General features: G+C 40.4%; 1 protein-coding gene across 1 annotated transcript in view; it reads right to left on the reverse strand.

Annotated features, from left to right (window-relative positions):
• baiap2l1a (BAR/IMD domain containing adaptor protein 2 like 1a) overlaps positions 1-26,221 on the reverse strand; it is a 29,123-nt gene continuing 2,902 nt past the window's right edge. Inside the window, exons 4-14 of the mRNA XM_034107603.1 lie at positions 15,752-15,813; positions 14,433-14,504; positions 13,036-13,170; positions 9,244-9,396; positions 9,016-9,159; positions 8,204-8,339; positions 7,467-7,680; positions 4,931-4,981; positions 4,673-4,853; positions 1,848-1,888; positions 1-1,731 (exon numbers count right to left, since the gene is read on the reverse strand). Coding sequence (XP_033963494.1) covers positions 1,659-1,731; positions 1,848-1,888; positions 4,673-4,853; positions 4,931-4,981; positions 7,467-7,680; positions 8,204-8,339; positions 9,016-9,159; positions 9,244-9,396; positions 13,036-13,170; positions 14,433-14,504; positions 15,752-15,813 — 1,262 coding nt within the window. The 3' untranslated portion in view covers positions 1-1,658. The remainder of the gene's footprint in view (positions 1,732-1,847; positions 1,889-4,672; positions 4,854-4,930; positions 4,982-7,466; positions 7,681-8,203; positions 8,340-9,015; positions 9,160-9,243; positions 9,397-13,035; positions 13,171-14,432; positions 14,505-15,751; positions 15,814-26,221) is intronic.

Below are 26,221 nucleotides of genomic sequence, written 5' to 3' on the forward strand. Positions count from 1 at the left end.
TTGAGAAAAAAAGACTACATTTGTCAACACAGTGGCAAGGTATTCTCTGAAGAAAGCATGTGGCAATAACTACGACGGGTTCACTTACACACGAGTGGGTCAATGAGGATCAATGAACTGTTCAGTTTCTCATTATACATATGGCAGAAAAGGTCCTCACAAAACAGTTAATACGATTGTTTAACGACCCACTTTATTCATACAATCCAAATGTCTACCATAGGTACATTTTTTATGTTGTATAATCTGTGCATTTTACACAGAATCTTAAACAACAGTGAAACCATGAAATAATCCTTGCATCAGAAGGTCATTTTAAATACATAACAGCATTCAATCTAAAATTATATTAAAGCGGCGCCTTAACAGAACAGACTTCTGTACACGTTTCTTTATTTAAATATCTTATACAAACTTAGTGTATATAAATAGCCTTCCCAGCGAATGCTAGGACAAAACTGTTCTGCCTTTACTCAAATGACAATTTCCCCCAACACGTCACTCTCCCTTCATTCTCACAGTCCATCGTAACAAAGACAAAAAATAACTATATTAAAAACATAAAATAACAATGTATGTATATATTTTGGCAAGTCAGGTATAGGCAGCCTGGGTGCTAATCCTCTCCTTCAGATCCCTTCATTTAAATCACTGCACTGACTGCAGCACAGGAGCCTGGAAAGACCTCTTGACACTGAGAGCATCTCGTTTGCATCTTAAAGGGACAGTGCACCCCAAAATGAAGATTCAGGTTTTGATCTCCTTGTTAGCATGTCTGCAGAAACTCCATCGGTGTCTAGCCAGAAGACAGAGTATCTCAGCTTTGTATTACAATCCTAACGTCAGTTTACTTGAGCTCGGGACATAAGATTTCCCCGTTGTAGCTTATGACATGAAAACCGTCAAAATTTTGTATCTTGAATCTTGAAATGTCTGTCAACTTTCTGAAGAATTTGAAAGTTAACTGTTTTAGTTTTAATATTCGATTTGTAATCTGTTGAAAGTTGTTTGAAGTACTTTGAAGTTTGAGATTAAAGTGTTGCTAGTTTTCCTAAATTAAAAGTTTAAATACTAAAGATGTTCAGTAAATTAAATGCCATTATTGCAACTTGCAATAGCCATCCAACGTATTTACATCCAGTTGTTACCTCTCTACATAGTGGTGTGGGTTTTATCTGTAGTCTGCTGTTCCCTGGCTGGATCCAGATTCCCTTATGCAGGAAGCATCCATAGGAAATGATGCATTGCATGTAATCCAGTGCAATTATATCTCAGCTTCATAATGTACCGTTTGCTGCCTTTACTCTGTATCAAAGCTGAAGTCACGGCAGGTACAAACTGCCAATGCATGAAAAGCAATTAACTGCAGAAACTCTGGCTTCACTTTGGGGTGAATTATCACTTTAACTCAAAAAACGACACGACAAAACTTTGCAGACTTCCTGAGTCTGCGGTGTTTGTGTTAAAACGCACACAGTCACAGTCAAACACACGCCAAGAAACAATGGATCCCTTTAGTAGAGCTGAGAGAGACTAGCATGCAGGCTGCTGAGACGTCGGGTTGGGGTGATATTCGGTGTGTCGCAGGGCTCCCATGTTGCACGATTCCCCTGAAGGCATGACAGCGGTGAAAATCATTTTCTTTCATTTTGTGTGCGTTAGATGTGTGGTGCTGATCTGTCATTCGTGACTGTTGGTCTCAGCTTCACTGTGGCAAACGGATTCCCTCCCCTGCAAAGGAAGAAATAAAAACATCTGAATTAATGCCGGTAGCTTCTAATTCATCATCAAGCAAAGTGTAATTGAAGGGGGAAAGAAGTTTCTGTTAGTTGTGTTAAGTCACTCACCCTAGAAAGGGAGCGTTTGCAGTCCCATTGACTAAAGAAACCTGTAGTCAAAAAACACAGAAGAAAACACCCTTAAAGATCCAGCAGAGGAATAACTCACAGCATTAAAAACACACCACCACCGCAGCCACCACCCCTCCCTCCAGCTGTGAAGAAAGTCAGTGTTGTCAGACCGGTTTGTTAAGATTTTTCATCAACAGTTTCCCGCCGCCTCCCTCATTCCCAATCAGTGCAGTAGAGCTTTGACGTATTTAAGATACACGTATTAGTCTGGAATCTGGATCATCTAGAACGGCTACACGGCTGTTTCTCTCACCTGAGGGCGATTATAATCTTCCTGCATCCACAGAGCAATGTGACTCTCAATTTATAGGTCATAAATATCTGAGCTATGCTCCCTGAATGCTTCCATAGCACATATTGTCTCGTAAAATTCAGTACAGACAGTTCTTAAAGAAGCTACGAGCTATACAGAGGAACTATTGTCAACCTTTATATTTGAGGATGTGGGTTCCTTTTAGAACAATAACTTTTATTCAAACTATTATTTTATCACTTATTTCACAGCGCATGACAAGGGTGGATGAAGGGAGGGGACTTATTTGAGTAATATTGGAATTAATAAACACAAATCTTTGGATTTTACTTCCGTCATCATGCTTGCAAAAGATGTCAATGCATTCTTTACTAATTGCAGGAACACATGCACTTCCTTTAGAGATCAGACAACAGCCAGAAGTCATGATTTGTATTCCCTGAATTCAGCCTTTCAGGAAGCAACTTCTCAGCATTCCTCATCCAGGAACAAACTATAAGATAACAACATTTCAACTTGGACATCTAAAGTCCAAACATATAGAGATAAGAAATACTATCATAAATAAAGCTTAACTTGGAAATATAATGCTTTCAAAACACTTCGAACCTGCACGAGAAATCAATAATTACTTCGGGATAAGCGACATTTTCAAGGCAAACAAACTTAAAAGTGGATTTTGAGCCAGTAACACATTTGAGAAACCTTTAGTTCCTTGCTGGGTTAACATTTAAAGCTTTATACATCAATAATATCTACATAATTACGTAGCCTAATATAATCGTCCTCTTTCCTTGACCTCTTTCAAGTGAGTTTAAGTAAAAGTGGTAAGGAAAAGACAAAGGCCAAAATGTAAATAAACATTTATTTTCTATTGGACCACAGACAATAACTTTGTAGGGTGAAGGAGAAGGGATTTTAATGCTGCCTGAGAGGCTTGACTCAGGGAACAAACGCCCTAAACAGCAATAGTGAAAACCTTCACCTTTGCCTTACAGTCACAAAAACAACCATCAAATCAGCCCTTAGCCCTCTGAAACAAATCCTCAAAGGCAGGGAAAGGACTTTTTAACAATGGCACTAAGGTTTTGCTAAGTTCTAAAATAATCACCACTACGATTCCTACTGCTGGGAAGGCACACCCTCACTGTGTTTTATTTCCTGGTGAAACCCTGAGGCTGCAGATACAAAGGACGCCGAGTACAGGCAGAGCAGCGAGGAAGGTGATGATGAGGGAGAAACGAGTGTGCCCGGGCATGTCTTCTGCCCGCCGGAGAGACACTAGTTCATTCTCAGTCAGCTGACACATGCAGGCACACAATGAAATGGTTTCTTTACCCTTCATGTAACTCTCTCCCCTTCTCCTCTAATCTCTCCATTTCTGAACAAACCTTGCAAAACAAGGCTGGGAGCTTTTTTCGTATGTCTTATAGAAAACAAAAATGAGAACTCTCCTATCTGTTTTATATGTTTCCTGATTGATAAGATCAGTAACTTGATTATACATAACATCCGAAGTTCAAATATCATTTTTGGGAAGTATTCGTCTTGGTAAAAATAGCGTGTTTCCTCAAACCGGCATGAGGCACTGAGGTGTGTTTCTGGCTGCGATCCATCTTTAAGGGCGTGGAGGCCATGACTATGCAGCAAGGAGATTTGATACGAAGCAAATTAGTTAGACAAATGTGTGACGGCATTTTTTTGGTGTGGCCTGAATTATCTGAGGCAATATAGATATCCTATCAGGGAACACGATACCTAGAACATGTGTTGTGTCCTGCTTTATGCTGACATTTAAACACGGCAGCTAGCAGCACAGCCCCAGTGACTAACAGTAAGTATTGATAGCAAATACTGCTTATTTTCAGGTTCATATTTCGATGTAGTGTCTCTACTGTGACATGTTTACCTGTTTTAATGTTCACAAAGCTCTTTTTTTCTAATACTGCAGCGCCTCTTTTCACCCTCTGTCTGAAACCAGAGCCCAGTCTGCTCTGATTGGTAAACTGGATGGCTCTGTGGTTAGGCAACCACTCAGAGATGTGAGGGCGGGGCTAAAACTTGAAGTTGGAGGTGCGGTGTGTGACGGGCAAAGCAGCAGGCAGCAACCCTAGCCTTATTCTCAGTCAAACGGATTATTAGGATCTGCTGCTGAAGTTTAAGTTACAAAGTGGTATTGTTACGTATTTTGTTTTCTGGAAATAAACGTTCAAGAGCAATCAACCAAAACTGTTACTGCGAGTCTGACACTGCTTCCCAGCCCCAAGCTCTCCATGTGGCCAAGAAAAGGAACATTTGAAATATGGAGTTATAAGACAAACTGTTAGGATTTTGGCCACTACAGTCACTATGCTACGAAAGTAAACAAAGGAGTCCAACCATTTCAGACCATTTGCATGCACACAAACCTATAAACACACAACAGGAAAGGGACAACTCCAAAAAGCATAACAAGGCCCCTTTACTAAGTACTATACCATACACTCTGTAAGTGCCTGCTGGTACTGACCGCGCTTTTGGGGGAGGGTGTGGAGTAGGGGGCGCTGTAGGGGGCGTTGTAGGGGGCGCTGTAGGGGGCGCTGTAGGGGGCGTCGTCGCTGTAGTCTGGGGGGGGCAGCAGCACCGGCTCCTCCTCATCCTGCTCCTGCAGACTGGACACACTCAGACTGCGCACCGGCGTGCTCAGATTGCTGCAAATCAAACATGCTTTCAAACATTCACTGTGAAACAAATGATTGACTCCCAGTGCGCTGTGATGTTTTCTTACCTGTTTGATATCGCTGAAGGCCTGCAGTAAGATGAGGGAAACCACCCACGCCTAATAAGGAAGACAAACACACCACGATATCAGAACACCTCATAAAACTGTTCTTATATAAACAGCTGAGCAGCATAACAACGTTATTGTTCCCTGATTATTTGGATAGTTGCTATCTGCCTGGAGTCCATGTGACATACACGCCCACTCTTTATAGGAGAGGCTTCAGACGTGGGAGAGGTATCGATCGTCTCCTCTGACTCTCGGCAATAAAGCAAATGTTTTCTTAAATGTCAAACTTTTCAGACAATCTTAAAGTAAAACCAAGCTGGATATATATATATATATATATATATATATATATATATATGTATAACCGGGGAGGAAAAACTGACTTTTGCCAATATGTGAACAATGCATTTGTTTTCTTTTGGTTAAAATTGTTCAACAGATTTTCTACTAAGTCCCCAAGTTGTCTCCAAGCCACGTCTAGAGGAAAATAGGGCTGATCACACCAGTGCGCTGGATTTGTTGCTAAGAAACAGAATGTAATGTGATTTATTCAAGTCATGTCCTCCTCATCTTGACAAACCGCCACTGAATGCATTTAAACCACTTTGATTCAAAAAGCCACTTAGCGACACACACGCACAACAGGGAGATGAGGAGTGTTTGTTTTAAAGTGGGAATAATTTGTCGTGAATTGTGAGTTCTAATTGAAATAGTGAGGTTAAAGATGACTACACAGGCCATTACAGGCTATTGTGTGGATCTGTGCTGCTGTATTTACATATAGAAACATGAGTTGTGCATATAAACACTTTCCCAGCTGATGATTTGAGCAGACATTACACAAAATGTGTTCGTATCTGAGAAGAAGAAGCAGGGAAGAAATTGCTAAACCGTCGAGGGAACATTTTTCCCTCTCCGTCGTCTGGAGGCGACACAGCTGCCGTTCAAAAGGTGTGATTTCATCCCGATTGCTTTTTTAGTCGACATATTAAATTCAGTCACTCATCATCGCGTGCCAGGGTGAAGGAAAATTAGCCATTAAGTGTTCAGCGTTGAAGGAAATATAAAAGACCAGATGTCTCTATGTGTGCACCTGGACTTTTTTGCATGTGTGTTGTTGTTGTTAGGCAGGGCGAGAGAGAGTGAGCAACAGAGAGAGAAAGAGTGAGTTTATGACTGTCGTGTCGAACATACCTGACATTCTCTGTGTTTCTAAGCATGCTGTATCCGCACAGCTTGATATTAACACACACAAAGCAAGAAACAACCACGGCTAACCGGAGTTATGTGAAACACGCGTGTGTGAGCGAGCACTGCTGCTTATTTGTGGGAATGAAAGTGCATTTCCTCTTTTGGGTTGAATTTAGATTGGGATGTTCACAATAAAACGTCCTATTGGCGTTCTAACAAGCTATGTAAGAATACAAAATCCCTTTGAACTGAACCAGCTTCTTAAATTACAGTAGAAGGATAACACCGTCAAATCCCATCATTCTTTTTTAAAACACATGTCCTAGGCAATCATTGCTCAAACAGTCAGAAGTGAGTAACTAATGCGAGGGACTATTTTCAGTGGCAGACTAATATAACACTTTTGGAGCATTAAGGGTTGTTATTAGTAGTGACAGCTGCAGGGTTGTGTATGTTATATCCACAACAACAAACAAACTGCAGTGTGTGTGTTTGTGGTAATAAAGAAATATGTCGGTGATCTCTGGCAAAGAAAAATAAATAAATCAGTCCATACTTGTGAAAAGGATTACTTCAGTCTTTTCATCGTGTATTTTGACACTAAAAAGTATTTATAACCACAGCAAGTATTCTCAAACCAGACATGCTGAGATTAATATAAAAGAGAACCACCAAAGACACTAACACCTCATTCACACCAACGCAACTCCGGTTCAAGCTCCGCGCTAGAGCTTTTCAGGTTCAGAACCGGTTCTTCGGTTTAGCTCCGGCTCTTTTCACACCGCCCAGAGTCCGACTGGTGCTGCGTCATTGCGTCATCGTTTGCATCACGACGTAACCGTTTGCGTGCCTGCTTCATAAAGCCAAACCGCGCGGAAACCCCTCACAGCTGACACCGACAACAACAACAACAATGGCTGATTGTTCTCCAGCTTCCTCTGCACCTCGTCGGAAGACCAGATTCCCAGTAGGCAGCTGGTCTCTTCAGTGGACCACTGCTGCTTGTTACGTTTCTCCATCTTTGTGTACAAACTGGATAAAACGCAGGCTTGTTGTTGTTGTTCAGGAGTTGATCCCCCCCCCCCCCCCCCCCCCCCCTCCCTGCCCCCGCCCCGACGTAAGCGTGACGTAAGCGTGACGTAAGCGTGACGTATGTGGCGCTTTTGCTCTAGCCGGATAATTTTTTGGTGCTTGAAACGAACCGGATTCTGGAGCTAAGAGGCGGCTCCGCTGCGGTGTGAACAGGAAAACCCGGTGCTTTTCAAGCTCCAGCTCCGAACCGGCCCTGAAACACCGTTGGTGTGAATGAGGTATTAAAAACACTTCCTGGACTAAAACGTACTGCTGTGTCTTCTCCAGCTCTCCGTACAGCCAGCCGTCCTTCTCTTCGTGGATGAGCAGGGAGATGATGTCGCCCTCGTCGAAGCTGAGGAGCGTGTCGTTGTTTCCCGCCGTGTGGGGAAAGATGGTCCTCACTCGAGCCTTCCTGGCCACGTTGAGACCGGACGACTGGGACGTGGACCGGGACATACTGACATCTCCGAGACTGTTCTGGTCTGTAGGAGAAAAGAGATGTTATTAAGATATCTGTCCAAACCTACATACAACGTAAAAGCTATATTACTTTAAAGTAATAATACGGAAGACATAATTTAAGTACGTGTCTGTTGAGTCCCTATTTATTTTCATATACTGTACGGGTATCACATTGGTGATATGGTTTATGGCCCTCTGATAAACAGCCTGTGGCGACATTCCCGGGAGCAATCAAGAAAAGGCTACAGGCTACAGACAAACAGCAGAGATCTCCATATTGTAACTTAAAAGCAGGAGAGTCAACATGTTGGGAAATATGGTGCTGTTTTCAGCCTCTTAAATACTGAGATTTCCTGTTTCTCTGTTTTATTTCATACTAAAAACTGAATATCTTTGGGGTTTTCTTCCCTGACGAAACAAAACCTTTGAAGACACCACTTTGGACACATTTGATGTTTTTTGAACAGCAAATGGTCACTCAATGAAGGTAGAAAGAAATGCGCAGGTTAATGGACAATGAGAATGCCTGGAAGCCATCCATACCTGCGGTGGAGTCTGAAAGGGGTGTGAGTGAAAGGGGTGTGAGCGAGAACCTGGGCTGGTTGAACATGTCCACGAGGGGACTGGGTTGAGCTTTCAGTGGCGGTGCTGGAGGAGGAACCCCTGAACCCACTTTGTTCTGAGGAGATAAAGAAGAACATGACTAGCAGGTGCAATTTGGGACACAATATGAAGGAAGCTATGATACGTTTTCCTCTAAATGATCCGGGTGAAGTCGCTATTTGAACAGTCATTGAATTTCCTCCTCATATGCTAAACAAACGGTGGACTTTACAAGAGCAACACATGCAGGTGTCTCCATGGCTGATAGCCAGGTGATAAGCAGACACTTTAAAGGTAACAGCCTCGATACAGAATGATACTTATCAGCACCTTTGCAAGATAAAAAACAAGCAACAAGACGAGATAAAGCACCTCACGGCCACTCTGTTCCGCACCATTTGATCCATGTTATTTACTGTTCGGAATGCTTTAATCCACAGCTCATATAAATCCTCTTACAGTACGATCAGTATCGAAGTAAGGGATGAAAAGCAACACGTAGTATAAGTGTGTCATTAATGCCATTGGTGGCGAAGTCGATAGGGGCTTGGCTTGGCAACTGGAAGGTCACCAGTTCAAGACCAAGTGCTACCGAGGTGTCCCTGAGCAAGGCACCGTTCCCCACACTGCTCCCCGGGCGCCGTTCAATGGCAGCACACTGCTCCTAACACTAGGATGGGTCAAATGCAGAGAAACCATTTCCCCACGGGGATTAATAAAAGTCCATCTTAATCTTAACAGCTAATTCTTACCCTGTTGTTGCGTTCATTGTGCGGGGATTGTTCTGGAGTGCTGGACAGCTCATCTATCATGTTCGTCACCGTGTCCGGCACCTTGGTGATGTCGCTGCACTTTTCCTGCCAGCTGGGAAGCTTCATAGACAGCGTGTCTTTGGCCTGGAAACACCAGAGAAAGAATAAGTGGTTAAGCAGACGATACATGGAGGGGCTCTGGGAGATTAGCTCCGTGCCCACGCTTACTTTCTGGTGGAAGTTGCTGATTTGATCGGAGAACATGCAGTGTTTGTCCGCCAGGAAACAGAAGCGTCTCATTTCTTCCAGTAAGGCCTCTCTGCAACCGTCAGCTATGAACTTCTGCATGTCCATCTGGCGCGACGAGATGGTCTCCACATACTGTGGACAGGGTCGCAAGACAGAAGGAAACATAAATGTAACAGAGAAATCCACATAACTTCATGATAAAAGAAATAAAAATATATATATATTCAAATCAAATAAAAGAAAAATAATTAAAAGAAAAATAATATATAATTAGAATAAAAATTGACAAAAATAGGAATGAGTGAAAACAAAAAATATCTATAATTGTTATTATTATTTTCTCTAATAATAAAATAAAAGATGAAGTAAAATAATTCAAATAAAACAAATATAAATTACAGCTAAAATATTAAAAATAAAATAATTCATATTATGATATTACTGGAATAGAAAACATAAGAATACAATAAATACATAATAAAAAATCAAATGTATCATTTATTTATTATGTTTTCCCATCATTTCCATATATTTTACTTTTCTCTTATATTACATTGCATTACATTTATTTACCATTTTGTTAATTTACTTTCAGTACATCTTAAACTTGGCAGCACCTCTCCCTCTCAGCACAGGGCGTGCCACAGGTGATTCAGCAGGGTGGAATGTGCTGCTTTATGACCGTCGCCAGTGAAACACTCTCCGAGTAAAAGCTATCTCTGCGGCTGCCACTTAATGTGTGTGTGTGCTCCGGTCAGACTCACAAATCAAGGCACTAAACAGCAAGTGTATTTGTGTCTCCGGCTGCTGCTCGTGGATCGATCTTAGCAGCATATCTTAGACTGCACTGTAACCTTTATCTTTTAATGTTTATTTTATTAGCTTTTCTTTTTAATGACTGATTTTAAATGCCATTTTCTTAATGTCTTTCATTTTTGTAAAGCACCTTGAATTGCCTGGTGCTGAAAGGTGCTATATAAATAAACTTGCCTTGCCTTAGCGCAGCGGTAAAGCAAATCTGTGTTCTGAAAGACACACCTTCCCCACGGAGAAACATTGTGACTGTGACGCAGGATAGATTGGCTACCGGACCACAAAAAGTATTTAAAAAAAATTACTTCTCAACCCACTCCTCCATTGATTGATTTTTTGACACCCACTCCCCTCTCGTCCATTCTCCCATGTTGTCATAGTGACAGTAAAGCAGCCTGTCAACGACCCTCCTCTACCGTCTGGCTGGATCAAGGCCCTTCAATTCCCATGTTCTCAGAGGAGGGAGAGCAGAAAGACACAACTGAGCTCAGCACTGGCAGCCGGCGTCACACATTTTTGAGAAACCTGATTTGTATTTTGAAGGTGTCATCTTTCAACAGATATTGCAAAAGCCACTTCGGAAAGAGATGGGGGCTCCAGATGAGACGATTCACTGTGCGATTGTCTATTGGAGATAGAGTCTGATGCTGCAGCTTTTCCTTTAAAGGTTTCGTTTGATAATTGTCTCAAAGTTCATTCATAATCTAATGGAAGCAATGAAAACCGTCGATAAATGATGACTGTGCAGTTCCTTTATTGATTTACAAAGCAAATTGCTGTCAGAGGTGTTAAGTGTGATTGTTAGTAATGGAAAGCATAACTTAAACCCCATGTCATTATGAAATACCCATTTTAAACTGTATACACTCAGGGTCACAGCACACAATATTCAAGCAAAGGAGATGTCAAAACTGACAGTACATTCTTCAAGGCCTTAAGATAGCAACATGCAGTGCAGGATGAGACCCTAGATGATATACTTATATAATATATACAGCTGGATACTTCCCATCTACAATTGTCACCATTCGGCTACTTAACACACCTACACGTGTCAAAAGGACAGCCATAGAAGGTGGAGCAATTGTATTTCTCTGGAAAACAAGCCACCACAATACTGTTGGAGCATAGGAGCCGTCAGCTGCTATGTTTATTGGGTTAATTTAGCAGTCTGAATGATAAGAATAAGAGAATGATAAGGCAAATGCTAGCTAGCTAGCTAGCTAGCTAACTAACTAACTAACTAACTAACTAACTAACTAACTAACTAACTAACTAACTAACTAACTAACTAACTAACTAACTAACTAACTAACAGGGGTATAGGTCAATCATCATTTCCGGTAAGTGCACAATGGACGATTTTCCTCTGAGACAACCCTACCATGTTGAAATTCACAAAAGTATGCAGTGTACATTGTGTACACTGTGAACTCTATGCAAGAAACACAATGTTTGAAATAGCATATTAGCATAAGAGTCAACAGCCACGCTAGCAGCTCTGTAAGACTTTCAAGCAAACGCCAAATTACAACCATGCTCACAATGACATGTGAGGTGTCATTTATCACACGGCCTTAGCTTTGCGTGTCAGCTAGCCAACGTTTGCTGATGAGCACTAAACTGCTGTTGTGGTTGTAGGTTTTCGGTTTCAATCATGTCTTCTGTGGGCACTGCAGAGAAGTGTATGCCTAACAGCTAAATGTGCCTTACTAGCTCTATGTTGCAAAACCTTTTATTGCCATACCAACAATATATACCAACACAGAAAACACACGTCCATTTTGTAGACTTGCTACGACAACATCTTTGGTTACTAGAAATAAAGCCTTAAGGTAAATATTTTGTGCAAATCAATCCGTTATCGCTGCATCCAATACAAACTGGATTTCACTGTGGCTCTTAGAGCATTCAAGCGTATATTTGTACAAATCTGGGTGTGTACGCCTTTGATACAAACACAATCTTTCATCTGTATTTGAACGCAATGAGCCGTCGAATAATGGTCTCGATCTACTTCGTGTAAACACAAAGACTCAGCCAACAGCTAAAGGCGTGGTGGCACCATTTGATGGTTTTAATCCCTTATCCTATCTAAAAAATGTTATCCGTAAGGTATTAAGTGTTTGAACACATATCTTAAACGTCATTCATTAGTGATGCCCTAACAAGTGCAACTCTGAAACTCATCTCATGCACATCCTTCTTTCTCCTTTGCAATGGTATGCTATTATCATGACAATATCTTGGCCATATCTCCCCACCCTGTCACATAACATTTACATATGTCATATTAGTTTCGCTGTCATCAGAGCATAAGCATGCAACTGCACCGTGCTTAGAAAGCCATGCAATGCAGAAGTATCAGACAGGCTGTGTTTTGAACAGTCGTGGAAGAAGTATTGGCGCATTTACTCAAGCAATATATAAACACTCTGTTACAAGTGAAAGTCGTGCATTTAAAATGTTAAAAAGATAACTATAAAAGTAAAGCTGTCAAAATATACTTAAATTACCAAAAGTAAAAGTACTTGTTATGTAGAAAAACCAATCCAGCATTATATGTAATATTGCATTATTGGAATATAATATACAATTTGATATATTAATGCAATGTTAATAATGGAGGTGGTAAAGGTCTTTTATAATAATATAAACTAATGTATTATTTGATGATAATGTGATCATTTGTAATAATAATGTGATAAAGTAACTAGTAATTATTATCATACAGATGTAGTGGAGTAAATGGTAAAATATGTAGGTGTAGTGCAGATATACCCTAGAACTACTCAAGTTAAGTACAAGTAGCTTAAGATTGTACATCGGTAACACCACTGCAAATTAGCTATTACTATGACTGTTAAATTAAGATAGTGGAATAGAAGTATATGTAGCATGAAATGGAAATAGTGAAAGTAAATGTACTTTGGTTTGGGTTTGGTTAATCAGACTCACCTCATTAGTTTTAATCTCATACTTGGAAGATTGCTTGCCCTGGCTTTTCCTCCGGAGCTTCTTCAGTTCTGTCTGCGAGCGCTCCAGAGAGTCCAGCTTCACCTTGTGCTCCGACTGATAGCGCTTGAAGGTGGCCTGCAGGAGGGTTTCGACAAGAGAGGCATTTATGAGCAGATTATACCAAATCTGTCATTATACAAATATCTAATTCTAGAGTAGGGGGGTCAAACTCAAATACACAGTGGGCCAAAATAAAAACATGGGTACTAGTCGACGGCCGGACTGGTTCAATGTTTATTGAAAAACTAATTGAAATGAACTTATTGCACATATTAAACCTGTAACTAACAAAGCTTAAATTATTGCCTATAAAAACAACATTAAACATTAAATAATCAGTTGCATTCATTTCTTATGGCTCTATCTGCAGCTTCATTTCTTATGATTACATTTTTCCACACGCCAACAACAGCTTAAAAAAAACAAAAACAAACATGCCCTGTTGTCTTAAGAAAGAAAGTGCAAAAGGAAACATCCATGGAAACTCAAACGTGTGCTGCTCTGTGATTCTAGTTCAAGCCAGATACTTGGCATCTCATCTTGGGTGCAAGTTCATCAATGTTTGGGCTCAGGCTCTAAGCTGAGGAATTCAGGATTGAGGGAAGGTGTGCGTGCAGTATACCGGCGGGCCAGATCTAATAGTAATTAGAAATTATCCTGCGGGCCGAAATTAAATCCACCAAGGGCCTGATTTGGCCCCCGGGCCTTGAGTTTGACACATGTGTTCTAGAGGGTCTTAGCTCTGCAATCCTGAAATATGTTTTTTTTGTTTCTTTAATTCTTTAAAGTACTTTTTACTATGACTTGGTTTGTTCATGCAATGATTTTGCTCAAAATAAAAGTACAACTACCTTTCTTGTTCTGTAATTGTATATTTTGTACTTTTAATGCTCAATAAAATATATTTAAAAAATGTAAAAATATAAGGTAAAACATAACAAGAAAACATCCCTTATTGGATGCTCTAAAATCTAAAAGCAGATTTTTTTAGTAAAGAAAAAGAAAAAAGAAGAAGAATTAATTAATAATATTAATTAAAATAAAAACTTTTAAAAAATAATAATAATACTATTAAAAAAGTAAAAATACAAAAATAATAATGCAAGAAAAAAGAAATAGTAATAATTATATAAAAGCCTAAATAATTATTCAAAGTGGAAAATAAATATTAATTCATATTCATATTCATAATATATACATAATCATAAACAGGGGAATTACTGTATATAGGAAAGTGAAAACACTAACATGTTAAGATTAAGATAAAATCTGATGACATGACGTGAGTTAAGTTATAACTAAGTGAGGGTAAGTGAGGGATCTATGAGGCCACTTACATTCATGTACTTCACATCCATCTCTGTCTTCTTCTCCAGCTCGATAATAATCTCCCTGTGGAACCTCTTGAACTGCAGAGAGAAGAAAACACATACCTTACATTCATTGCAACACACATCATGTTATAACTGTCCTCAGCACAATGTAAAGTTCAGGCATATTGCTGAATGGAAATATCACGATAAGAGCTGAGCACATGATGATATATTTCTGAGTGGATGAGATTTCACCCATGAACAATGTCAATCAGCTTTTGGTGGTTAAAGATGTACAACTTCCCCGTTTAAGTACAGGCAGTTTTTCATGCAAACAGATCGTTTTTAGGGGATTGTGCTTTTTCCCGAAACCCTTTCTTGCGTCAGACTGAGTTTCGCGTTCCAGTCGGTGACACTTGACTTCAATTTAGTCCTCGTCACCAGCTGATATCTGAAGCGTTTCAGCCCGAGGCAGCAGGGTCAGGAATGATTCTGTGGTTTTTCCATTCTTTCCTGTTTTATGTAAAGAATGAGCTCCAAAGGTCACAGAGGTTCTGAGTCAAGAACGAACAGCGTAGAAAATTGCGAATGTCGGTCTATTACGGGAAGTTAAGATGAGCGATGATGGCCTGAGGGTACTTGTGGGAATGACAAGGTGACTTGTAATTATTTCGTATGACATAAATGCAACACAGGAATGATTACATCTCTCTTTGCCTTTATTCTTCTCATTCTGCAGCAGACAGAATGGAGAAAACATAAAGGGAACAGCTTAAATAGCTTTAAATAGCTTTACAGAGAACAAAAGGTGTCTTACAAAATTAAAAGTGTTTTTCATTTTGTCAACACATACCGAAGCCTATTTGACTGTATGGCTCAACACCAAGACCATTTATTTCCACTGAATATGTACATTTAAAACAACTCACAAATAAATACTTTCATGAAAAATAAATGCCTGAAAACAACTGGGAACTGTAGTTTTTACCAAACGCTACTCAAAGATGAGTAAATTGTGCATTTCTTGTGGACAATTTTCAGTAACAAACTTGATGTGCAAGTGAGTATTTATGGCAGCGGGATTATTTATGTTATTAAAATTCAAATAAACCGAGCCCATGATTATATATGTCCTCCCAGTTCAATAGTGTGTCTTATTCAGGTGTTGTTAATATTTAATGGGAAAACAATGGATGTCAATGGCTGGAAGAAATAAGACAAATAAGACAGGCTTTGGCTACACAGGAAATACTTCCAGTATGTTCAGGATAAATCGATAGTTGGTTTGGTTCTTTTTATTGGATTTGTTGACAGTAAAGGAAGTATAGGGTATCGCTACTCACGCTCTCGTCCAGGTCACTGAAGACCTTCCTGTGGGCATCGGAGATCTCCATCAGAACCACACCTAGAAAGACATCAGGAATAACTTTTAGCGTTTCAAAGATCAGTATAAAGACCAGGGTTACAAGCTGTTTTGGGGAAATACATAATTTGATTTCTTGTGGTTAGGGTTAGCACAAAAACAAAGCTAAGCTAGCTGTTTCCTCAAGTTTCCAGTCTGTGTGCTAAGCTAAGCTAACTTGCTGCTTGGTATCTTTCATTTTGTAAATGTAACTCTTGGCAAGGAAGTACATTTGGAAAATATAAAACAATAATACAATTGGTAAAAAAGGGCAATAAGCACTAAACACACTTGAGATTTCCTGTATTTGTATAAGTATTTAATCTTTACAGCCCATATTTTACAGATGACTTGTTTCCCTTCAATATTTGAACAGCTGTCAATAAGTAATCTGCATGAAACGTTCTGGTATTGTGCGGTCAGATACAGAACAGTCTCCATTCACACACACTGGCGCATAGATAGAGCAGCATATGACACGAGACAATGGGAGTGAGTCAATACTGTAAACACCAGTGGACAATTGTAGCTAAGCAGTTTATAGTGCTACCTACATCACAATGGGGTGAAATCTAGACTCAAGGTTTACTATAGGACATGCTGTTCTGGTTAACCCTGTATAATACAGTATGGGACATCATATACTGCGTCACAGTGAGGAAAAGGGCAACAACCTGAAAGAGTGAAGAGAGAACATCTTGTGAAGAAAGCAAAGAAAGCACATGTGTCAGGTTGAGATGTTCTGATAAAAAGCTGTCAGCACACTTTAAAGGGGCCCACTAATTCTAATGTTCAGGTTCATATTTGTATTTTGTTCCTCTGCTGTGACATGTCTCCATGCTTTCATGTTCAAAAAGCTCTTTATTTTTCTCATACTGCCCGGGCTGCAGCACCTCTGTTCACCCTCTGTCTGAAACCAGAGCCAAATGTAATCTTTGCCGACCATTTACATGGATAACAACCAATATAAAACACACTACAGGAAAGGGAAAACATAATAGAGCCTCTTCAACAAAACAGACAATACGATATTCATTTTCTTGTCAGATCAAGTGTGACATGTTTTGCTCCATATGCAACGCCAAAATGGACTGACATTAAACACATGAAGAAGAAAAAAGACAGTTAACAAAGCATTACAACACTCAAAACAATGAGTTCAAGTACTTTTAAAGTCCATTTTGATCTGGAAATAAACTCAGTATTTAACTCAAGGTTTGACCAACCTTATATAAATTGTGTAACCCTATCAATTTATGGCAAAAATCAATATTTGCTGTCCAGGACAATGTCGATGGTCAGCCATAATATGTTATAGGTTATATCATTTCTCAAAGGGTAAGGATTAGCCCGACACCTGACATTCCTCCGTGCACGCCTCCACTCAGGGGGCAGACACCCCTAATGACCTGCTGATACAGAGCTGCACTTCTGTGATCCAGCTACAACAACATTGCCCTCTGAAGGTCACCAGAACGTACTGGTAAATGCGGCCTTTGTGCTCCGGGGAGGGAGGGGTGGCGCTGCTCTCAGGGGTTGTTTGTACAGCCACAATAACTGAGAGTAAGGGGGTGAGAGTGAGAAATAGTGGGAGGGGGTTCAAAGAGGTGGTCGTACACCTGCAGGCTTCACCTTTGGGGTTAACAAGGTGTGATAACCTGCTGCAAGGAGAGCAAAGGCTGCAGATTGTTCTCACAGCTTGGTATATACTGGACGGGGAAGCATGAGCGTCACGTGAGAGAGAGGCCCAGAACTGTTGTAAAAAAGTTAAACACTGATGCTTGTATACTTTTACTCCATGCACATAATGTGTGAGAGGTGTTGAAAGCACACAAATAGATTCCCTCTTCATAAAGTGTGAATAAAAAACTAAAAAGCTATACGTAGGTTTTTAATCATCTACTGGACTTCCATTCAAGTTCATTACCAAGACGGCTTTTATCTCAATTCATCTAATCTCCTATCTCCATCTGCTGCAGGCGACTGGTTCTCTTTTGACGATTTTAAGTACCAAGATAATCTAATCTCATCTCGTCTCAAAGATTCAGCGCCGGGCATTTCAATGCAGGATTGCACAGGGTTGAGAAAAAACACCTGGAGAAACCTCACCACGATTCACTCACAGACATGACTAATGATTCATTGCGAACACTTTGCCTTTCTCTCCTACACTTGCGCATGCAATGATATGGCTCTGATACTGTAGCTCGATTTGAATTTTTCCCGAACTGTTTTAAATGGCTGTTTAACGAGACTGCAGAAAGGACTCAGAGAAACGCCTTTGACATTCTCTACAGGTGAAAAGAGCTAGGAGTGCCCTGTGCCAACCTGATTTAGTTGTTCGATAAGTGAGTCGTATGAGCCGGATGAGATCATGTTGGCAGGGCAAACACTGAAACAATGTCACTTCAGGCTGGCCTGCATTTCACAACTCTATCTAACTGGCCATCCTTCCTCTATTGTCTCCATCCAACTTGGCAGTGTTCTTGGTCATCGTCTTGTTGAAAAAATGCAATATCACGAGATGCATCACAGGGCTTGTCCACGCAGGTGTGTGTGTGAGTGTGTGATGACTTGTAGGCAGCTCCTATGTGACTCACAAAATCAATTACATTCTCGTGTAGGTGGGGACTGTTTGGAGGTTGCCATATATGATCTACGCCCTTTCTGCTATCACGATGCTGTCACGGTAATCAATGCTAAATGAGTCTGGACTCCGGCAGAGTCTCAGCCATGAGTAACGCGTCTGTCATTCGTTGTGGGGTAAAGGAATACTTTTGTCATCTGGAGTATCACTATTAACATCATAAATACAAATTGGGGTTGGAGTTGAACAAAACCAAATCCTAAACTCAAAGACCGTAGGACACCTTTAACCAAAAACCATATGATATGATCAAAAGCTTAAAAATGACTCTTGAGAAGTTTTGTTAAATGCTGTGGTATAATCAAAAGCTCAGACGTTTAGAAAACAATAATTGCATCAACATAAATGCAAATGGTTAGTTGGAGCAAGTCATTATAACAAATCAAAGATGTCAACTTGATTAAAGATCATCACCGTAATGATGATGAATAGTGGCCTTATTCTGTTTGTATGCATTCATTATTGTTCAGTGATTTGAACATCCACTGACATTCAGCTACTTTGTTCGCTGTAGATCAATAGCTGTGACAGCATCTTTAACACAGAGAGATGACCTGCCATCACACACAGCGCATAACATCATTTATTATACGTATAAAAATACCTGCAGCCCCAAGCATCAACAATACATCTCTTTATACTTAATGCAGCACACTCAATGCAACCTCGAATAACCTTAGAAACGGCAGTGTAATTTATATTATTTATGTGAAGACTAATGTTTTATAGACAGTGTTGAAATATATCAGCTAAGGACAGGTTCAATCGCAATACTGAGATATTTTTGCGAAGTGTGAGGGATTTAGATGCTCCAACATCATGAGGCGCTTCGCCGCTTTCACACCGGAGTACTTTTCCCAGTAGGCCTTTAGTTCCGATATAGTTCCGAAAATGTGCTTCACACCAAAAAAATCCGGAACTAGAACTTAGTTCATGAGAACCTTTCCACCCCCCTTTCATGGGAGAAAAAGGTTCCCATTTCTGAGTGCAAACCACGCCCCGTAAAACAAAACAAAAAGTTTTGTGAAGCCGCCATTTTACTTGCTCGCATTAGCATATTAGCATTAGCATAGCGCACCAACGGAGAGAGACTAACTTATGGCAACACAAAATAAAATGTGGGAGCGGTGGAGATGAGGAGGTGTCGGCGTTCTGGCGATTTACTCAGTAGAAGCTGCTTCTACTGAAGCCAGTCCCTAACTCCGGGGACTTCCGGCCGGGGACTTCGGGTGGCAATATACGCCGTGAAGTTGTTTGCGGCCTGCTAGTAAACTCAAAGCAGAAGAAGAAGAAGTTACGTCAGCGGCTTCATTCGCCCAATCCTCCCTCAGGGACTTATTCCGGTGTGAACGCGATCTGATGAACTAAGTTCTCATGAACTAAGTACGGAAAAGTACTTGGTGTGAAAGCGCCTATGGTCTATTGAGCTGTGAGTGAGTCTCTGTATGTTTAGAGGTCCCTTGGAGGAAACTTCCAGTATACCGGGGAGCAAGTAGTTTAATAGTGGATGAAGAAGGAGGGTGTTTGAGCATTGGGATCATTAGAAATCTGTGGAGTGACAGAACAAGTCATAACTGAGTGAACAATGAGTGGACTGAAAACAACCTTCACCCACCCCCTTTTTTCACAGTTGTATGGCTGGTTTGGGAAAACAATCTGTTTTGATATTTCAGTGGCTCAAACATTTACGCCATATCGTTGAGCTGATAGTCCTTACCAACTGGTTTTATTGCTATCATGAGCAGTACAGCTGATACCACTTATTTAGGGATAGGGTGAGGGTTTTAAAGTAATGGTTTACTATGCATGTGGCTATTTGGCTTTACGTTTGTCTAAAATAGATGTGCCTGGAGCCATGAGAGAATTCGCTTATCACAGAATAATGACTGGAAAAAGGAGGCCAGAGCTTAGCCAGTAAGACACATTTCAAAAAGATAAAAATAATAAAAAAATAATATAACAATTCATAGGTGATGGTTTCCCTTTACTTCCAATCTTAATACTAAGCTTATTTAACTATATCCTGCATTGAATTGTACACATTGAACATGCAGTTATGGGCGTATTGTCAATCTTATCATGTAACCCTTGGAAGAAAAAATCTCAAGCTTTTCTTTCCACTTGTTCAAAGATGATGGCCTCCGAAGTCCTCATAATAACTTTGCTATCTTATACGTTTCTTGGAGCCAAAACAAATAAGTCTGCTCCGGATGTTCTCAGACACAAAATATATTGCAGAAAGAAAGATTATTGGATGTGTTTAATGACTTCTGCGAACCATTTACGGTTCCCTGAAGCTTCTGGTGATGTTGCAATTAAAGATAAATTGCCCATCATGTACTGATGATGCAGGCAATACTGTGTGTTGTGTCTAGAGAGAAAACAGTCCCAAAAAATAGCAGATGTTTGAAATATAACGTAAACAAATCAGCAGTCTCTCAGTTCTGAATCCTCATCTTTGGGGAGAAAAAGACCGCTCCGGCAGACATTACCATTTTTCACATTCTGACAGGGTTCAATATTTCGAAAAACTATTTCTACTGAGGCGTAGAGAAAAGGTGGAAGGGGTGGGGATGGTGCTATTCTTTCTCCTGTAACATTTCAGTCCCTAAATACCTGCTGCTTTTCAGAGTGGAATGGCAACTCCCTGTGGAGTGCAGCCATGGCCTAATGCACAGGAAGTTTCTAATTGTACGCCCACTGAAAACTATGATTTTAAAGTACACAGAGTGACAAATGGCACACCAGCATTGCTGCCATGGCAATGCATTAGAAAGATGAACAACAACAAAAGAAAGCTGTACTGATGTCAAGCCAAACTCATGTGAACTCTCCTCACAGGGACGTAGAAGCTTAAAAGTCGCAACTTTTGCTTAACTGTGTACTCTTCGTAGATGGAAACCCCTTCATTTGCTTTAGTCACACAGACAGTTAAGGTTAGGCAACTTTGCAAAATGCGAGGGTTACAATCTAGACAACAAAATGTATAGCATGTTACATTTTCCAAATAAAATGCACGCTGAAAATAGTCTTAAAGTGCAGATGCTAAAATGTAGCAACAATAGCACAAGTAAAGAGCCAGCAAAAGTTAAATACACAGCCATATATTTCTCATTAGCTAAAACTAGCTTCTCCTTGGTAACAAAGGTACACACGTTAGCTAACATTAGCCATGGTTAGCTATGGTTACAAAGCAATATATGTTGGCTAACAAGGTTCACGGTTCTTTATTGTCAAACTAACATACAGAGTAATTATCTCGTTGAAAATCTTAGGTCACAGGCTTCTCCAACAATGCAACACAATAACACTAACCACTATTAGCTATGGTTAAGCAGCAATGTATCTTAGCTAACATTAGCCACCGTTTGCTATTCTTAAACAGCAATACGTTAGCCAACATTGGATACCAATGGAAACTAGTCGAGTGTATTCAATCTATAATTTAAACGTTTATTTTGTAAGAGGAGGATGCAGGTCATTTCTTCTTTGATAAACTAACTGAAGGTACTATAATGTATGGTGGCCCTGAATTGCAAGACACCACAGCATTTCACAAAACACAACAGCATTTCAGAAAACACAACAGCATTTCAGAAAACGCTACAGCATTTCACATTGGACGGAAAGGGTATTCCTTAGGGAGAACACTTCTTGTTTGTGATTGGACATAGCCAGCCAGAGAAGCACTGCTGTGATTGGTTGTTTTTACTGCCAGTCAAGAAATTACGCTTCGTGATTATCAGCCGTTAGCTGTTAGCACACACTCAGAGCTCACGGCTCCTCATATCTGTTCAGAAACTGGACAAAAGTTAAACATGTACAAACCACAGACTGTCTATGTCATGGCGAATACAGTCGCTGCTTTATTTATGTCTGTATGACGTTGTTGTGAGTGTGGACGGAGCAGCTACAGGTTAGTTTAGCCTGATCGATCCGATTCCGATTTACATGGAGATACGTCCCGCCCCCTCTCCAGCGTCTTGTTTGAATGACAGGAGGAACCACAGAATTAATGCTTTATTAACTCATGGTTTTTAAGGGGCTTATCTCCATGTAAATACTATGGTAGACCACCCAATATTCGCATCGCTCTAATCGCTCGAGTTTCACCGCGGCTGTCAGCTGTGTTTGCTCCTGTCATTCAAACAAGAGGCGCTGGAAAGGGGGCGGGGCGTATCTCCATGTAAATCCTATGGGAGATACCAACTACAACAAAATGAACATTTGACCGTAATTTAATTGTAATATATGTTTCAAAGTGATGCCGAAGTAACTACATACTGATAACGGTTAGTAAAAAACATGAATTAACGCTTTGACAAGACGGCAGGCGAAAAGCTTTTAAAATGCGTGTTTTCTGAATGGAATCGGATCCATCAGGCTGAGCTAACCTGTTGCTACTCCGTCCACATTCACAACAACGTCATACAGACATAAATAAAGCAGCGACTGTGTTCGCCATGACATAGACAGTCTGTGGTTTGTACTTGTTTAACTTTTGTCCAGTTTCTGAACAGATATGAGGAGCTGTGAGATCTGAGTTTGTGCTAACTGCTAACGGCTGATGTGTTGACCAATCACGAAGCGTCATTTCTTGACTGGTAGCAAAAACAACCAATCACAGCAGTGCTTCTCTGGCTGGCTCTGTCCAATCACAAACAAGAAGTGTTCTCCCTAAGGAATACCCTTTCCGTCCAATGTGAAATGCTGCGGCATTTCCTGAAATGCTGCGGCGTTTCCTGAAATGCTGTGGCGTTTCCTGAAATGCTGTGGTGTTTTCTGAATAAGGTACTATTGTCATGTTATAATAGGTAGCAGTTGTGGAGCAATCTGAATATTTAAAGAAGTGCTTGAAAGAAAATCTCCTCTTAGGGTTATGGAGGATGGCTTTCATTAAAAAAATGATGCTGCTGATAAAGTCAAAAATTTCCTAAAAATAATGCTGTTCAAATCAAGAAAGGGTAAGTTTAAACAGCACATGGTTTCACTGATCTGTCTGTCTTCCAGCAGTTGTGAAGTTTCCTACAGCTTCACCTCTATAGCATTGATTTGAAAGAGAAAATGTGGACAAACTGTTGTCACGGAAAAAGGAGACGTGCGGTATGAAGTAAAAGCCTCAGGTAACTTTCTGCAAATACCTGCCAACCACAGTGACAATGCTTTAACACCGTCCCATTTACAGAGGGAGGTAAAAAACACTTTAGAGAAAAAATTCAGCAGAGATTTAGTCATTACAAAAGACTTTTGTCTGTCTTTCTCACCAGATGTGCACACGTCAGTTTAAATGAAATTATTCTTAATTCTAGCACTATTATGGCAAAACCAAGCACCCTACCTTCAGAAATATAGTGAATGGTTGAAGATTAACTTCAGGCAATAATAAGAAACCGTAAATCCTGTAGAAGCTTTTACAAGACAGCTGACCTCTCTTAAAAGTGTATACATTCTGACACGTCTCTGTCTATATCTTTTGTTTTATTTCCATACAGTTTGAGCCAAGGCCGTAAGTCAACATTGGGGGGGACCAAACATTTAATTTTTTAAATATAAATATATATTTTTTTATATCAGTTAGGCTATATATTGGGGGGGGGGGGGGGGGGTAATTTTGAGTGTATCTGAATATTGTCTGATGTCCCCCCCCCCAATGTATATGGTAAATTCGGCCTTGGTTTGAGCCTCCTAACAGACAGTGAAGAGCGTAAAGCGGTGGGATTTTCGGTGAGGCAGATGGAGGAATAGGGAATGAGGAGGATCAGTGGTGGGAAGGCTACTCTCCTCTGTCTTTCTGTTTGTTCAGCGTGTTTGCTACTCTACTCGCTGCAATGAGAGAAATCACACAGTCTCGTTGTCGTCCATCTCAGGCACTCAAGGAATGACTGCCGAGCTGAGGGTTCAACACTTAATGTGCCTTTAACAGCCCTGTTAATGGTGGTATTGGAGCTTGTTAATAATCACTTCTCTCTCTCTATAACCAGACTTTTTGTTTTTTACCGAATCAACAGTTCCTGCTCCTCAATGTTGAGTTATTCTGCTTTAATATGCTTGAGTTGCACATATACAATGCCAGGATCAACGTTACAAATACAAACTTTCCACATGTTCAAAAGTCAAGATGACGGAGCATTTTAACTAGCTTTGAAAAAGTTGTTTCACCCTATTGTTTTTGGTATGCAGTGAAAATGTCCTCAGTGCACCGTGTAACTTGAACATACTATTTTATGAAGCGATGATGTACCTGCATTGTTAGTTGACAGGTGCGGCCTGAAAAAATCCCCCAACATTGTGTCATAGCGGCGTTTTGAGATGGTTTCACTAGCTTGCAGCTGGAGGGTTTACATACATGTGAACTATACTGTCCAACCTGTGTAACTTGTGTATTTGTATATAAAACCCTCAGTTTTTTTAAGTTATAGAATCTGGAAGTCTGTTTTGTCCATTGAGCATTATGACACATATTCATAGTTTCATTTTCAAACACTGCTCTTATGTTTAGATATGCTGCCATGGTATCTTACAAACTTCCTTATTCCTTTATTTCGATTTTCAAATTTTTTGCAGAAAGCCTGATCTTGTCTCTTTCACACAGTGGCAGCTTTGTGGAAATCATCTCACATACACTGACATTTCAATAAATTTGGTTTACAACGCTCGGCAATGCAAATGCCATCTATATAAAGAAGAATTTGTTTCACACATAATAGTCACTGTGGTAACCATTTTCCATTAAAGGCCAGGGGCCGCTGCATTAGGGAGTGACGCAGCAGAATAAACAGACAAAATAAAATCGACATGATGAATAACAGCACTGATTAGGGACCCCTGGACAAAGTACGCCAGCTCCATATTCGAGCACTAATAGAATAATTGGAGATGACTCATGATGAATAAAAAAACAACCTGAACAAGCTTGATGGCAGCCTAAGAGAAGAGATAGCCGAAGCACTTCAATCAGAGTAATGAATTTCTGCTCCTACTGTGCCACAAAGGGTTCAATCAATGTTTTATCCAGATGTTAGCGTAATTAACTTGGACTTGGATGTCTGCAGGCTGTCAAATATATGACATCATGATGAAGTTGAACAAGAACAGGATTTTGTAGGTGTCCAGCTGCCTTTATTCGACTGCAATAACGCCAGTAAAATAAGTACATTTGAACTTTAACGGTGACTTTAGGGAATCAGTACGAACATTTTGGGAGATACACTTACGGCCCGTCCACACAGCGGTGTTGGAAGCTTCTTCCATCGCTTCTGCCCATTCACTTTGAATGGGGTGACGGCACTTTTCGCCGAAGCAGAGCGGAGCTTTCCTGGCGTTTCAGGCTGCAAAAGTTGAACAATGATCAACTTTTGAAGCTTCTGAAGTTTTCGGTGGAAGCGTCAGCCAATCAAATCACATGCCAGTACAAGCTCTAGCCAATCAAACCGCTGGCTGTGTGTCAGGGGCGGGAGATTCATGTGATTGGTTGTTGGTCGCGTTTCAGACACGCCCACCGGCAAGCTTTTTCCAAAGCCGCTGTGTGGACGGGCCGTTACTCTATTTCTTGCAGTTGAATGAGGAGATCGAAACCACTCTTGTGTATGTACAATACATATAAGGCTACAGTAAGTTAGCTTAGCCAATAGACTATCAGGAAAAATAACCCTTACATCTTTGCTTTAAGTTAATTTGACTTCTTTTGTGTATAGAATAAACAAATGAGACATATCTTAGTGAGCTATAGAGGGGATGGAAGGCTGATTGTGTTGCCTTCAAAGA

This window comes from Pseudochaenichthys georgianus, chromosome 19 (assembly GCF_902827115.2).
Source record: "Pseudochaenichthys georgianus chromosome 19, fPseGeo1.2, whole genome shotgun sequence".
NCBI classification, from domain to species: domain Eukaryota; kingdom Metazoa; phylum Chordata; class Actinopteri; order Perciformes; family Channichthyidae; genus Pseudochaenichthys; species Pseudochaenichthys georgianus.